The sequence below is a fragment of the Balaenoptera physalus genome, assembly GCF_965194825.1.
Source record: "Balaenoptera physalus genome assembly, chromosome: 12".
Taxonomy (NCBI): Eukaryota; Metazoa; Chordata; class Mammalia; order Artiodactyla; family Balaenopteridae; genus Balaenoptera; species Balaenoptera physalus.
In genome coordinates, this window is record NC_138897.1 from 17090111 (window position 1) to 17104040 (window position 13930).

A 13930-nucleotide genomic window follows, 5' to 3' on the forward strand; every position below is an offset into this window, starting at 1 on the left:
AAAGGCGAATAAACCACTAAAGCCTTGAAAGTCCTTTTAACTTAAAGTCTAAAGTTGGCTGACACCTGGTAGTTTAGTGAATCATACAATCTTTTTTTAAGAATACTTTTTATTGATTTTTTTTCATAGTTCTTCCATACAGTCCAGTAGAAAAGTCATTAACTCTAAAAGGATAAGGACAAGACCCAGGCAGCAGTAATAATTAAGATGAACCACAAACGTGTTTGCCAATATAAATTCAGCTGACAGGTTTGCTGGGTATCCAATCCTTAAACATCTGTGAAGAACTTTCATCTTCTTCAGAGGGAATAATAATAAAAACACCTAACATTTATTAACCGCTAAGTGCCAGGAGCTATGCTAAACAGCTGGCATAGATTCTATCCCACTGAATTCTTAAACTTAAATCTTAAAATGATCTATCTGATTCCAGACATGCTCCAAGGACAAAGAAGAATAAAACAGGCAAAGGGATTGGGGAGAAAGACAAAAGACAGACCACATGCCCTTTATTCAAAAAGAACAACTCAAATCCTTGCTCTCAGTCTATTTAGTCTCACTTCATAAACAATCCTAACAAACTTCCCTAAACACCTTCTAAGTCCTTAGCAGGTAAGAGGGAGGCGGGCTACTATACTCACAGCTCTAAGAAGTGGTAACTGACGAGCAAGAGGGATGAGAAATCAACAATAAGCAGCAAACTCATCTCAGAGATGATGGACGTCTTGAGAACTTTAATGTTGAAGCACAGTGTATTATATACCTTATTAAGCCCTGATAGCAACATTAATAAAACATTTCCATAAAGAATGACTAGATTATACGATAATCCATGGCTGTGAGGGTAACAGTGAGTCCAAAAAAAAAAAAAACAAAAAACCACTGAGATATGCTTAGAATGTTCTACTTAAGAAGGCATGAAAAGGAGTAAGAGAATCATGTGAACCACCCCTGGACAGTTCGCTTGCAAAAGACCCTTAAGACGTAGCTAGAGTGTAGCAGGAAGAAGAGCGGTTCCGGCATCAAGCCGCCTGGTACTGAAGTTCTGCTACCCTCTTCCTGTGTGCCTCTGGACAAGCCACACACTTTCCTGTTTAAAAAAATGAGACACTGGCCCAGGTAACCTTTAAAGTCCTTTGCACTTCTGCTTTTAAACACTACAGGGAAGAAAGCACGTATTACCACTTCTCTGAAATTCATGAAAGTTTGACGCCCGGTCAACACTTTCAAGAAGCGGAGTTTTCAAAAGCCACAAAAATGCGCTCAGTTAATATTTACAGAAGGAAGATAACTTTTGTTACCTGGAGAAAAGTCATATTTGCAGGTAAGATACAACAGGACAGACCGGTCTTGCCGGTCTAGAATTAGAATCCCACTTTCACTTGCTTCTTGCAGTTGGAAACTGAGGAGAAAACTATTGCTTTCATTTCTAAGCTATTTTGGGAGAGAAGCTTTTCTCCATATACATTGCAAATACCCAACTGGAACACTCTGTTCCTCTTAACATAGGTATTGCACAGCCTCCTTTGCACGGAAACTTACCTTGTGGGCTGAGCCACAGAAGAACACCCCACCTCCAGAAAGAGCCACCGCAGGAACAAACAAAAGTGAAAGAACATGTGAGAATAAACGTGCTAAATCAGTATTTACACCAGGGGTTATTAACCAACTCAAAACCCAGGTTTAGGCTGTCACGAGCATTAACTTCTTAAACTAGTTGTTCTCAACCCTGACTGCGCGTCAGAGTTACTGGGGTGCCACCCTCCCCCGAACAGTCAGTCCACGCCTAGCCAAGGGGTCCTTGAATGAGCTGGAAAATCAGAATCAGTGAAACTCTCCTTACCCAGTCCGCATCATCCTCGGCAGATTCCATTCCATTAAGAGTCAACCGATTAATAAGCAGAAAGAGCAATACATTAAAATAAAATTAAAAATCTGGTAACCAGTGGCTTGAGCTGGGCAGAGGGTTAATAATTCTTCCTGCTGTACTGAACCATTTAGACCCCATTCTGAACGCAGGGTGGGAAATAAAAAAGAGGCCTTCAACAGGCCTGGAAATGCTTGCATGAACCTAGGATGATTTTCTGAGAGTTGTGAAGCAATGACTTTTTAAACCTGTGTTAGACCCTCTATTCTGCAGATAAACACCATTTAGTCCTGCCCCGCCCTGCCCCCAATACAACCGACCTTCCCTGCACCCCCCCCTTCCCCCCACTTCAGGCAAATCTTCCTGCATCTGTTTTGCTTGGCAACACACACCAGCATTCCAACACAGGCCACCTGGCCACTGAGAGAAGATTGCAACATATTCAGCAAAATAAGAAACCTGTTCAAAAGGAAAAACTAGCTGGAGGGAGGGTTCTGGGAGCAAAGATCAGCGGATCGCAGGGCTCCACTTAGTAAGGGAGGCACCTCTGAACCACTTCGCATCCTGCCCCTGACCCTTTCCTGGTTGTAAGGTTGAGAGACTGTTCCCAGGCCTGCTCTCTCCAATGAAACTTTCCACTCTCCGAGGACTCCACTGGCTTCTCCAAATCCAGAACCTCTGCACAGGCCTTAGCAGGTCAGTTCAAAGAAATGAGGATAAATTGGCTGTGGCCACCTTCCGATGCCCACAGGAAGGACATCAGTACAAAGCACGACGTCTGGTATTTCCCTTTGTCTCAATCCACATTATCAGGGAAATTGCCAGTGGCCGAGACAAAGGAGCATCAATTTCCTTAGCAGTGACTTAAGAATTCTCTCCCGTCTCATGTCTTCGCCATGAACTGAGACTGACCGTGTTTCAAGGCCTCAGCCCGTCAAGGAAACACACGGTGAACCAGAGGGCAAAAACAATGACCTCAGGAATCGGGGGAAAAGACGCAGAAACCCCTGCTCCCGGACGCCACTTCTGAAGGGACTGCCTGTCTCTGGAGGTGAGGCTTGCAGAATAAATGAGCTATTTTAAAAGCTGCATATCTGCTTTGTAGCCCACACATTATTCATCAATGGACAATATGCCTTGTAATAAATGCAATCTGCAAATCAGAAGCAGACTCCCTGGTGCAAACCTGCAAAAATAAATCCACCCACATCCTGCCATGACACAGGCAGCAGAAAGCATCTTGAAATAACACTTGCTTAAGGAGAATAAATGCTTCCCATTTTCTAGGCACTGCAACATGAACATGACAGTCTAAGTACTAAGGTTTGACAGTCTAAGAATTGAGGTTAGACTAACTCCTGAGAAAAGTGATGATTGTTCCTAGGAGCTGGAAGAATAAATGTGTGGAACGGGGACAAGAGCCAAGGCCAGGGCTCGGGCTCTGCCACCCTCTAAGGTGACATTTAGGACTACTGTGGCCTCCCTCTTCCTACTTTGCAGTCCCCGTACGGGAGCCAGTGTGGGCCGTGACGATATAAATGGGATCACGTCCATCACTCCTGTGTTCACTGCCTTCTGTGGCTGCCAGCCTCGCATCCTCACAGCAGCCTTCTCCCTCCATGCCATACCCGCTCCATCACCACTGGCTTCAAAGCCTACACATCCCATCCCACTGCGCCCATTTTAGCCACGTTCACCTCCACGCTGGTCTTCCTACTCTCCCAGCAGATGCTCAAAGAATAGCTCTGTGGAAGGCAGGCAGGCAGTCAAGGAAGGAATTCATTCAACTCCACATTTGATGGGAAAGAAAGGAATTATTCATGCCAATAACCATACCCCCCCAAATTCTTCAGCAACATTTCACATTAAAAAACAATTTGTTGAAACCTGCTAATCACGATCAAGGAAATTCTTGGGCAAATATAGAAACCACATCGCTGGTGGTTTCTACCTTCAGTCTTTCAAAACACGGTCCCTCCCACTGACCCACTAGGACAAATCCTAGTCATCTTTCCAGATCCGGTTCCAATCTTCCCCTTGCATGACATCACTCCTGTCCATCATGTCCCACGGTATCCTGTCCTGTGTGTAAGCATGCCTTAATGCTGGAATATAAAAGGTTGGGAAACCTGGTTTGTATCAATAGAACTTTCCGTGTTCAGGGCACAGAACAGCTCCGATGAGGCACGCATATCCAGCAGAAGCACTGATTTCACGAGAACAGGCACCGTGCAAGTGCTGATACCCAGCAAAGGCAGCGGGTGACAGGCTGCTGACAGCGCTTCACATGCTGTATATTCAAAAATAATGATTGCACACTTGTGAGATAAAAAGAATATTCTCTGTAAGTGTGAAAATAATGCCCTCCGTTCCCTCATCTTTCACCTGGAAAGGAACTGGTCTACATAATTCCTAAGGAAGCTCACAGCTCTTTAAGTTTATGAATGTAAGATAAAAAATGGCTCCTGCATACATTCGTCGGAGAAGAGTGCCACATTGCAGAATACAGGAGCATCTCTTGCTAGTATAATTTCACCCTAGGGTGCAGGCAGGCCCTTAGGCACGCTGTGTTTATATAAAACTATTTTCATTGCTTTGTCCTTTGCTGCAACATCTGGGCATCCTTACAATATACGCTAACGTGGAGAATATTATATCAGGATTTAAAAAAACAGCTTCTACTATGATAAGAGATTAAATAAACTTAAATATTAAAATTGCATTAAAAAGTTTAAAGTTACACTACAATTTAGTATCTCTTTCTTCAAGTGGAGAAGCATAATTGGTAAGTACATAATGAATACATACTAAGCTTAAGGCACTTTTACTCATGAGAGAGATAATATAAAGAACCAAGAGCTAGGCTGTTAGCATGCAGTGCTTAACTCAGCCCAACTCCTTAGGAAAGTTAAAGAAAGCTGTTAGTCCTACAACAGAACTCCTGGCCTGAAAAACTCCCCGCTTTGAAGAAGTGCTAGGTTCTCTGGTTGGAGCTTAGTATACGTGTTTCAGTATTTCTATTCCACCTCAACTCTTCTATTCAACTCAATTTTTAAACAACTGGACCACAGCGGCTTTTTTGTCCTCCTTGAAGAGTCAAATACCCAGTCGTGTATTTTAAAAGAAAATGAAAAAAAAAAAACCTCAACTAGCATGATTATGAAGCTTTAAAAAGTCTCTCAAGGAAGTGGATGAGTTATGACATATGTGGGTCATTAAATATATTTTAAAAGTCTGTCAGTTCTGGATTGACCCACAGAGTAGGAAAGAGAAACTGTAAATCTATCAAACTACTTGAATCATCAAATACGTAACATGATGACGTTCCCTACCCCATCCCAGTCCCCCAGAAAGAGGTAAACAACGTAATAAAAGATGATGGATTGAAAGCAGATACCTCAGAGTTATTACATGAGGGAAGTAAATGCCACCTGACTTACCTTGATCTATAAAAATTAAGTCCCAAATTAAGTCCCAAAAGAAGGCTGTGTAAATTCTGAAAGGCAGATCTGCTTGGGGAAGCACTGGTCTTTTCCTCCCTGGAGGAATTTCCTCACTTTCTGCTTACCAAGTACAGGGAACAATACCTAACACTAAAATAAACACGGAGTTTTTCAAAGAATAGGTAGCTGGGGCAGCCACCTAAAGGAACCAATACAAAGTATTTGAACATTAAGTGTGGCCACAACAGTCAACCCAGAGAAGGCAGGCAGGGTCCCTTCCAACTCAATTTATGATACTTTGATTTCATTTTATGACCTCTCCCTTCACGTGAAGCACTCTATTCAAAAGTGTCAGAACAGTCCTTGGTTCTAAAATGATCAGGGATTAAAAAGAAGGCTTCCTGAAATTCAATCTACTTCATCCCCCACCCTGAAAGCTAAACTTCCTGTTAAAACGTGGTGATGCCTAGAGACCACCGAGGTGTCAATTCAGGACACGGCACAAAACAGGCAGGACACTGACGGCTTCATTCAGGCCCACTCATGCAGGCCACCTGTTCCGCTGACTTACTTTCTTATATTCCCTCTGCATCCCCGTTTGCCCAAGGAAGCTGTAGCACAAAAAATAAATAAGTAAACAAGAGATTTAAAAAGGAAAACCCATTGGGAACATCATACATCCGTGATGCCTACGGAGTCAAGATAATTTCTAAAAATCTTTCCATAATCTCCATCTACCCAGAAAAATCACCAAGCTCTTGCAATACATAGTTTAGCTAATATTTTCAACACTCTATCCTTTGAGGCCTTTTTCATCTTTAAACTGGAGCTGGGTCTACATCGCGGGTGGACTGTCTTGGCGTCCTCTCTTGTGTAGGCCATGGAATATTATGCTGCCGGGTATGAATCAAGGGAACTGGATGATCGCAGACAGGATACTAAACCTCTCAATAATCACCAGCCAATTCTGGATTGGGTTTCCCAAGCTTCTTTTGGCATTTAGAGTGGAAACTTAGATATTCTGGTATTCGAGCATTCAATCAACAATTTCAACACCTTCCATGAATTTCCAGCTTTTTCCTCATTTTTGCAAATGTCTTGGTAGTATCATTAGGAGTTAAAAAAGGTCAATATATTTAGGCATTAATCCATCTCACCAGTAATAATATGCAGTTAATTAGTTTTGTTAAAAAATCTGCTTATAGACTACCATTTAGATTAGCCTCAATTAATTTTAAACCATTAACTATACAGAGACAGCCAACATTTATTAAATTTAAGATAATTCTTACATGGAGTAAACTTCTTCTGGTATTGCGAACTTTTATGTAGAGATAACAATTTTCTTATTAGCACATGTTATAAAATTGTAGTTTTATTTCAGTGCCAAGGAACTCTGCCTCCAAGCTTAGCCAAGAGAAGCAGCTGCAGCATTTATGAAAACCCTCTAAAAGTCAGTATCTAATAAGGCCTATTCCCAAATTCTGTCCTCATTTGTAAACCACATAACGTGAAAATTTTGTACAGATAACATTAGATTGCTGCTCAAAAGCCACAGCCCGTAAGAAGGAAAAGTAAACAACTGGAAACATGGCATGGAAAAAAAAAAAATATATATATATATATGTGTGTCTGTGTGTGTGTGTGTGTGTGTGTGTGTGTGTGTGTGTGTGTGTGTATCTATATAACCAAAATGGCATGGTAAACAAATAACATGTCTGAAATGTCAGCAGAAATAACTATTTGTAAGTTTCAAAATTCAATAGCGCAAATACAACTAAAGGTCCTGTTCTACGACGCACAGCTCACGAATTAATTGAAGTCTTTTCAAGGACTGCATCATCGCAGGGCAATGTTAAGGCTCTGTGATACTGATTATCCAAGGGGCAAATACTCAGGAAAGATGAGATGACAGCAGAAAGGAGATCAAAGTCTGTTACTAAAGTAAACATTTCCAGGTATGCCTTAAATTCATGTTGCCCTGTGTCTAATAGCCTGTGATCAAAACCCGACTGTTCACAGTTAACCTAATTACCTTCCTTGGAGAACGATTTGTACATTACAGAGACCTGGGTAAGAAGGGAAAAAACCACATAACGCCTCATTTAAACCTCACCGTAAACCTGTGAGTTGGACGTTTTTAGCCTCCTCTTTCGCTGACGAGAGAGGACACGCAGAGAGGGAGTCACTCCCCCGGGACACGTCAGGAATCTGCACAGTCCAGCCCATTAGGCCTGTGCTCCAAGGCACCAAATGGAGTGGCCATCTCCAAAATTCTCAGCATTAAGACGTCACATCACAGAAAGCATTAACCTGCATTTTGGCTACACAGGCTTCTAAACTGTGCAAAGATATACGTATTTTTAAAATTCCTATTCTGTATATACGCAAAATGATAGATGTGATACTGTCATTAGTTATCACACCTAATGATAGTATCACATACCTTGGTTGGAAACAGTAAAATAACACCATTTCACATGATGGTTGGGAAGGTTGAGTGAGACAGTGGGATGGTTATACAGACTAAGTGAAAGAAAGGCAGGCACTCTTCAAATTGTGAAGTGCTTCAGAGATGTGAGTTGTCACCTGCAAGCCCTATGTGTTTGTGTGTATACACACCTACTGATGTCACCACCTACACTTTTCAAAACATCCGTCTAAGTTGAAATTTCAAGTTCCATAATATTGGAATGTGCCCGTATAGAACCACATTAAGAGAGATAGCCAAGAAGAAAAAGTTTACAGAATCCATTCAGAGACCAAGTCAATGGAAGGAATACTAGCTTTTTTTATCCACTGCATTGCTGTGGTGGTGCTTTTAAATAAAGGGGTGGTTTATACACCTATTTTCCTAGAGTTACTTTTTAAGGTAAAAAAGAGACAACAACTAATACTAATGTAAAAATTGTTCTGTATAGTCAAATCACCTTCTCTGAAAGAGATTCAAACTAAAATTCCCCCCCAAACAAAAATAGTTTGGGTATTCCTTTGTCGTTCAGTAAAATGGATTTTTAATCACAGAAGACTACCATGCTACTTCTGGGAAGTGTAAGTCCATGGAGAGGGCACGAGGAAAATTCAGAGAACCTGGGACGAAGGAAAGAAGGAACACTCCTTCCCTGTAGTGTATGTAGTGGGTGTCAGAATACGTGTTTTTGTCCCCACTGTGGAACCTTCTAACTCTGTTTACATTATGAATTTTGTATCAGCAAGAAACTGAGATAGTCCCAGAAACTTTCCAAGGACTCAGTGTAACGTGGGATTAGAAAACCGGCATGACAGCATGGTGAAAGGGGACACAAACGCCTGGTAAACAGTGATCCCACTTCCTCAGAATAACTGTCCATGCAGTTAAGAAGCTCATAACCAAACCAAGGAACCCAAAAAACTAATTTAAGAAAATAACTAAATTATTCGTAAATGACCATTAAAATGCTACAAACTGAACTGATGAGTTGTAAGAATTCTGAAATATTACAGCTGATTATAACTGATAACTCTAAAAACCAATTCTACTTTACAGAGGTGTCAGACCAGGTAGAAAATCAACGATCACATGGGGTCCCAGGAATCTGATCAGCATTTTTTAGGCCACGTTGCATTTTAGATTTATTCACGACAGTCATGACAGGATGTTTGGAAGGCACAGACAGAGAAAATTTCTCAACAAGGTAACCTTGTAATAAGGTCTAAGGCATAGATCACAACATATGAACACATTCGCAAAAGGAATCTTGAACGGTTTTCTCCGAGAAAGATTTTTGACATCAGTCAAAAACCAGACTGTAATCGATTTTTCACGTAAACTAATAATGAAATGCCCTTCTGTCCAAAGCAGCAGATATTTGAAACGTCAAAAAAGCTTGGTGGCAGCCAGACTGTAGACGCCCAAGTGAATGTTTTCCTTCAAGATAAATAAGGCTGTGGCAGCTGCTGTCTACACTTAACACCCCTGCCCATATGAAACACGTACAAAGTGTTGAATGGAACAGACGGTTTTGTTATGAGACAAGTTTTGTTTTTGCTTCTTGAAGAAACAAGTTTTCGCTTAAAAGAAAACCAGCTTCCTACCAACCATTTACAAATTTCTGTAAGTGTACAAAAATACAAATACGAAAATAAAAACTACTGTGCACAAATGGAACTTACTTTCCAAGAAAAGCTCTTTATTCTAGAACTTGCATTTCCAAATTTGAAGAAATTTATTTTCCACTCTAATAGCCCTCGCAAGTTAGAGCGGTCCTTGCATGTAAATTGGTATGTTCTATTTGTTTTTTAATCACATGAGAAACTTCAAGCCAAATGAGACTGGAATTATATAAATCCGTTTGTCCTCAACATCTAACTGCAAAATGATTTAAATTCTGATAACTGAACAGTTGTCAAAACTTTAGGAAATGCATTTCGTCAATCTTCATGTGGTAGGTGGTCCAAATTCAGCATGGAACTGCGCTGCCCATTGAAGCCTACACCTGTTGTGATGGTACTTTCTTGAGTTGAAGGATAGAAGCTCTTATCAAAATTTTATTGAAATTTGCACCACTGTATAAAAACGGTATTGGTTCAGACTAAGACAGTGCACTCAGATATTTCCTAATAAAAGGGCTAGAGATAATAAAAGGGTTTATAGAAGGGAAAAGAAGAAGAAACAGTTATAAAGCACCAAGAAAAATATAATATTTGCATTTAGCACCTGATTACGCTTTCAAAATGGTGAAAACCCATGATGGAGCAGTGATAAAATTTACTCAAATGGCCCAAAATATTTCTCAACACAAAAGACGATACGATTCCACAGTCATACTCAGTCATCCACTTTGGGAAGTCACCATTCACAACTGAAACCCAAACAAAAAGTCTCCTAGACATTTCATTGTTGTATCCTCAAAACCAGCCATCACAGGAAATTCAAGGAAAAAAACCCAATTCAAAATATAAGGAGCTTGTCCTTTAAAAAAAAAGCACTCAGTGGCTAGGGACTATTAGTAAAAGAAAGCTAACTGATGAAACTTTTCATCCCACGACAAACTATGAAAGCTGCAGTCATCATTTGCCTTGGTGGAGTTAGCAGCTGTCTTTCTGTGCTCCATTTCACTGAAAGGGAGAGAGCAAGAACACAGGCGCAATAAAGGCCAAAATCTGTTGCAGGGCGTCTGTTTCCACAGCTGGAGACAGGGCACTTACTATTCTATATACAGCAGTCCAGCTTAGACACTCAAGTGGGCAGTGTTAAATTGCAGGGCTGTGCAATCTGATCATTAACAAGTCCCCAATCAGTTTCGCCTTGCCTTGGCCCATAAGCCAATCTGCTTCAAAAACACATTTCCTCGTGTCCCTCGAGTGTGACTATGTTTGTTCAGTATTACTTAATGGGACAAAAAAACAAAGACAATACATTATATAACAAGGGCTGGCCCTCTACAGCTAAAGGCCATTAGGAAGAACTGGTCCAACTTGACATAACACTGAATTATTAAGAAACTAGACAAGTTTAACGTGAGATTCTCTCACCTTCATTAGAACTGATTATTTTTTAAAGGCTGTATCTGCAAGCAGTTTTTAAATGCATTTCCAACGTCAACACGTTGGGGCACTGCAGATTAACTTAAAAGTAATACATTTAAAAAATTCTTTTATTCAGAAAGGATGAAAGGTGGGGGGGGGGGGGTAAGGGGTTGTCTGGATTTTTCAAAACAGAGTGATTCGACTTTGAGGATATTTTCTAAAACGCTAATTAGTTTCATGGACCTCTACCAACGGCTGGACCACAAATCATGGTCCCAGAACGCGGCCAAACATTAAGTTACACTGACCCGAAGCAGGGAAACTCCCAGGAGGGAGGAGGATGGAGTTTATTTTAATTACACTGGAGAATAAGCTTGCTGGGCTTGAATCAGTCCCTACCAACCGGCCCGTCACATGGAAACGCACGCTCACTTACCGAGGCGCAGGCTCCCGTGGAACCAGGGCTGGCGGCGTTATTCTCCTCGGGACTCGGAGGAGCTTCCTCTGGCCCCCGAGTCACAAGAATTCTGAAATGCTGCTGCCCCGCATTTTGATCTTGCCTGATCTTAAAGGTGCAGCCCTGACCCTGTGGCGTCCTTTCCACGGAGTTGGTCCTGTGGATTTCGGGAGCCACCCTGCGGCCCCGAGGTGGCGTCTGCGGGTGGCCCGGGTGGCCGCGCTCTTCCGTGGGGCTGCCCCGCTCGGCCCGGGGCTGCGTGGGGTACGAAGTGCTCCTCTCCAGCCGAATGCGGGGATACCTCACCAACCTGTCCCCCTTGGTGCCAGTGAACCCGAAGTTGAAGTCACCGGCCAGCCCTGGCGCGCCTGCTTGCGGCTGCTGCAACTGGAAGACAAAGCACCGCTTCCCGGAACTTCCAGAAGCATCTGGAACATGCTGCAGGGACCAGCGCCTGGGCTCCGGCGCCGACGGGCCGCTCTGGCCGTCGGCCCCGAAGGGCGTCAGCCTCACCTGTCGCACGTCTGCGCTGGAGGCGCGGTGCTGGATGCGGAGCCCGCCGCCGCCCTCCCGGCCCCCGACGAACGAGGGCTCGGCCTCCTCGAGGCCGTCGGGGGCTACAGGGCCCGGCACTTGGCGGCCACACATACCGTTGACCTGCGGGGCCGAAGCCCTCGCCGCTCTGGGAGGGGAGCTCTCGGGACTCTCGGGCTCCGGGGGCTCCGGACAGCCGCCCCAAGGCACCGAGCCCGCGTCGCCGTCCAGGCCCTCGGGCGGCCCGCACCCGTCAGGGGCCCCGTCGGCCGCCTTGCGCTGCAGCGAGATCTGCACGGACGAGCTCCGAGTGGGCCGCGCGTCGAAGGGGCTCAGGAGCTGCGGGATGAACATGGACGTGCTGCGCTTGAGCGCGCCCACGCCTCCCTGCAGGCCGCCTCCGCCGTCCTCTGCTCCATTCGGGGTGAAGGGGTGAGGGCCGCTCCGCCGCGGGAGCGTGTGGAATGCCATGAAAAAGTCGTCTTCTCTCTCCTGGTCTAGGATCTCTGATTCGGGGGCTGTGTTGCTGCGACCTGAGCCAAAATGAAACCGAAGCCGATGGGCCATGGTGCCCAGAGGGCCAGGGAGGGAGAGGACGAGCGTCAACAAGAAGCCTGGTGCTGCCAGAAGTCAAAAACCAAAGACACAAACTCCAAGAAAAAGTGTCCCATCTGCCAAACCGTTAGTACTGCGGCACCAAGAGCGACAGATAGCAGAAATAACCCAAGTGGCAAGCGGCATTCCAGGCATGATTGGATAAGAGCAAAAAGCTCTCATCCACACTGTGACAGAGGGTAGGATGGCCAGAACCACATGACTGCGGTCTCCCCCTCCAATGCCAGCTTGTGGACTTAGTGGAGTTTTCCCCCCTCTCGCTCTCAATTTTTTTTTTTTTTTTTTTTTTTTTAAACAGCAAGAGCCTGAAACAGCACCTTCCCAGCTGCTGCTTTTCCATCAGACAGGAGTGGCCCCAGCAGGGAGCTCTCACAGCTGACTAAGGCAGCAAACACACTCCGAGCCATGCTGCTATAAATCTAACCGCACGGCGCTCACCGGACAGTTCTTTCCGAACCAAGCAGGGCACCGGGACTCTCTCTAACCAATGTGAGAGAGAGACCTGGCATCCAACACAGAAGCACACGCAGTATATCCGCCCACCTCCCCAACCACCTTTCCCACCGAACCAGATAATGACAAGTAAAAATGCCGTGGCCGCTGGAAGACGCTTTCACGAGCAATCGGATGTTATGCTCCCCTGTTACTTATGATGTCACCACACTACCAGGATGGAATGCAAACTAATAAAATGTACTATAAATACGATTACACACCCCACAGGATAAGTGTCGCTTTAACACTAAATAATTAAACCATGATCTACAAGTAACAAAAGAGCTAAATGGAGGGGGTACAACTCACAACACTGCCAGTTAAGGCCTGCCTCTGGCTACTGCAACGTTTTTCATTTAAAAGATTGGGGGGGGAGACGCAATCTCATACGTAATATGATTCTCAGACATGGCGGTACCAGAGGAAAGGAGCTCAGCTGGAGAAAACATTCTCTCCCCTATGCCAGACAGGAGAAAAAACCACCACCCTCGCGCCACCACCACCCCCCCCGAAAAAAAGGGGAAGGAAAGTTGAAGAAGGGTGGGCATGTGGTTTCGGTAATAAATTAAATACCATGCAGAAAAAAGGCTGCCTGGAGCCGCCTGTTTTCCGGTAAGAAGTCAGCATTATCACCCCAGTTGGGATACAAACATAGAATCTTGCTGTTTTTGAAGGGCCAAAAAGGACCTAAGCAATAAAAGTGAAAGTCCACGTTCAAAAAGCTGTCATCGGATTTGTAGCTAACTTGGAATATATTCTGTGTGTTTTAAACATACTCTTTTCCATGATCCAGAAACATCAGTTATTTAACAAAGAGGTTTATTTAGGAGGGAGTAAAAAATAGGGGGCGGGGGGCGGAATACCAAGCTGCAAAGAGTGACAAAAAGTTTATTTTAAAATCCGCAAAGCACGACTGTGTCAACAGCTCTGGAGTCCAGGGTGTGGAGGATTAACCTGTGTTTACATACATCCAAATCTGTTTTCTAAAGGCATGTGTTTTAAATGCCAAAA

At 43.9% G+C, this 13930-nt stretch overlaps 1 protein-coding gene across 23 annotated transcripts in view; it reads right to left on the reverse strand.

Annotated features, from left to right (window-relative positions):
• The window catches only part of NEDD4L (NEDD4 like E3 ubiquitin protein ligase), a 338860-nt gene that overhangs the window by 130006 nt on the left and 194924 nt on the right, over nucleotides 1–13930 (reverse strand). For 4 of the 23 annotated variants that reach the window (XM_082417930.1, XM_082417936.1, XM_082417928.1 and 1 more), the window contains exon 1: nucleotides 11255–13181. The exons of 8 other annotated variants lie outside the window; for them this stretch is intronic. In XM_082417930.1, coding sequence (XP_082274056.1) covers nucleotides 11255–12376 — 1122 coding nt within the window. In that variant the 5' untranslated portion in view covers nucleotides 12377–13181. Of the gene's footprint in view, nucleotides 1–11254; nucleotides 13184–13930 lie in introns of those variants that run through there. 11 more of the 23 variants (XM_082417947.1, XM_082417925.1, XM_082417945.1 and 8 more) reach the window with 10 other exon arrangements.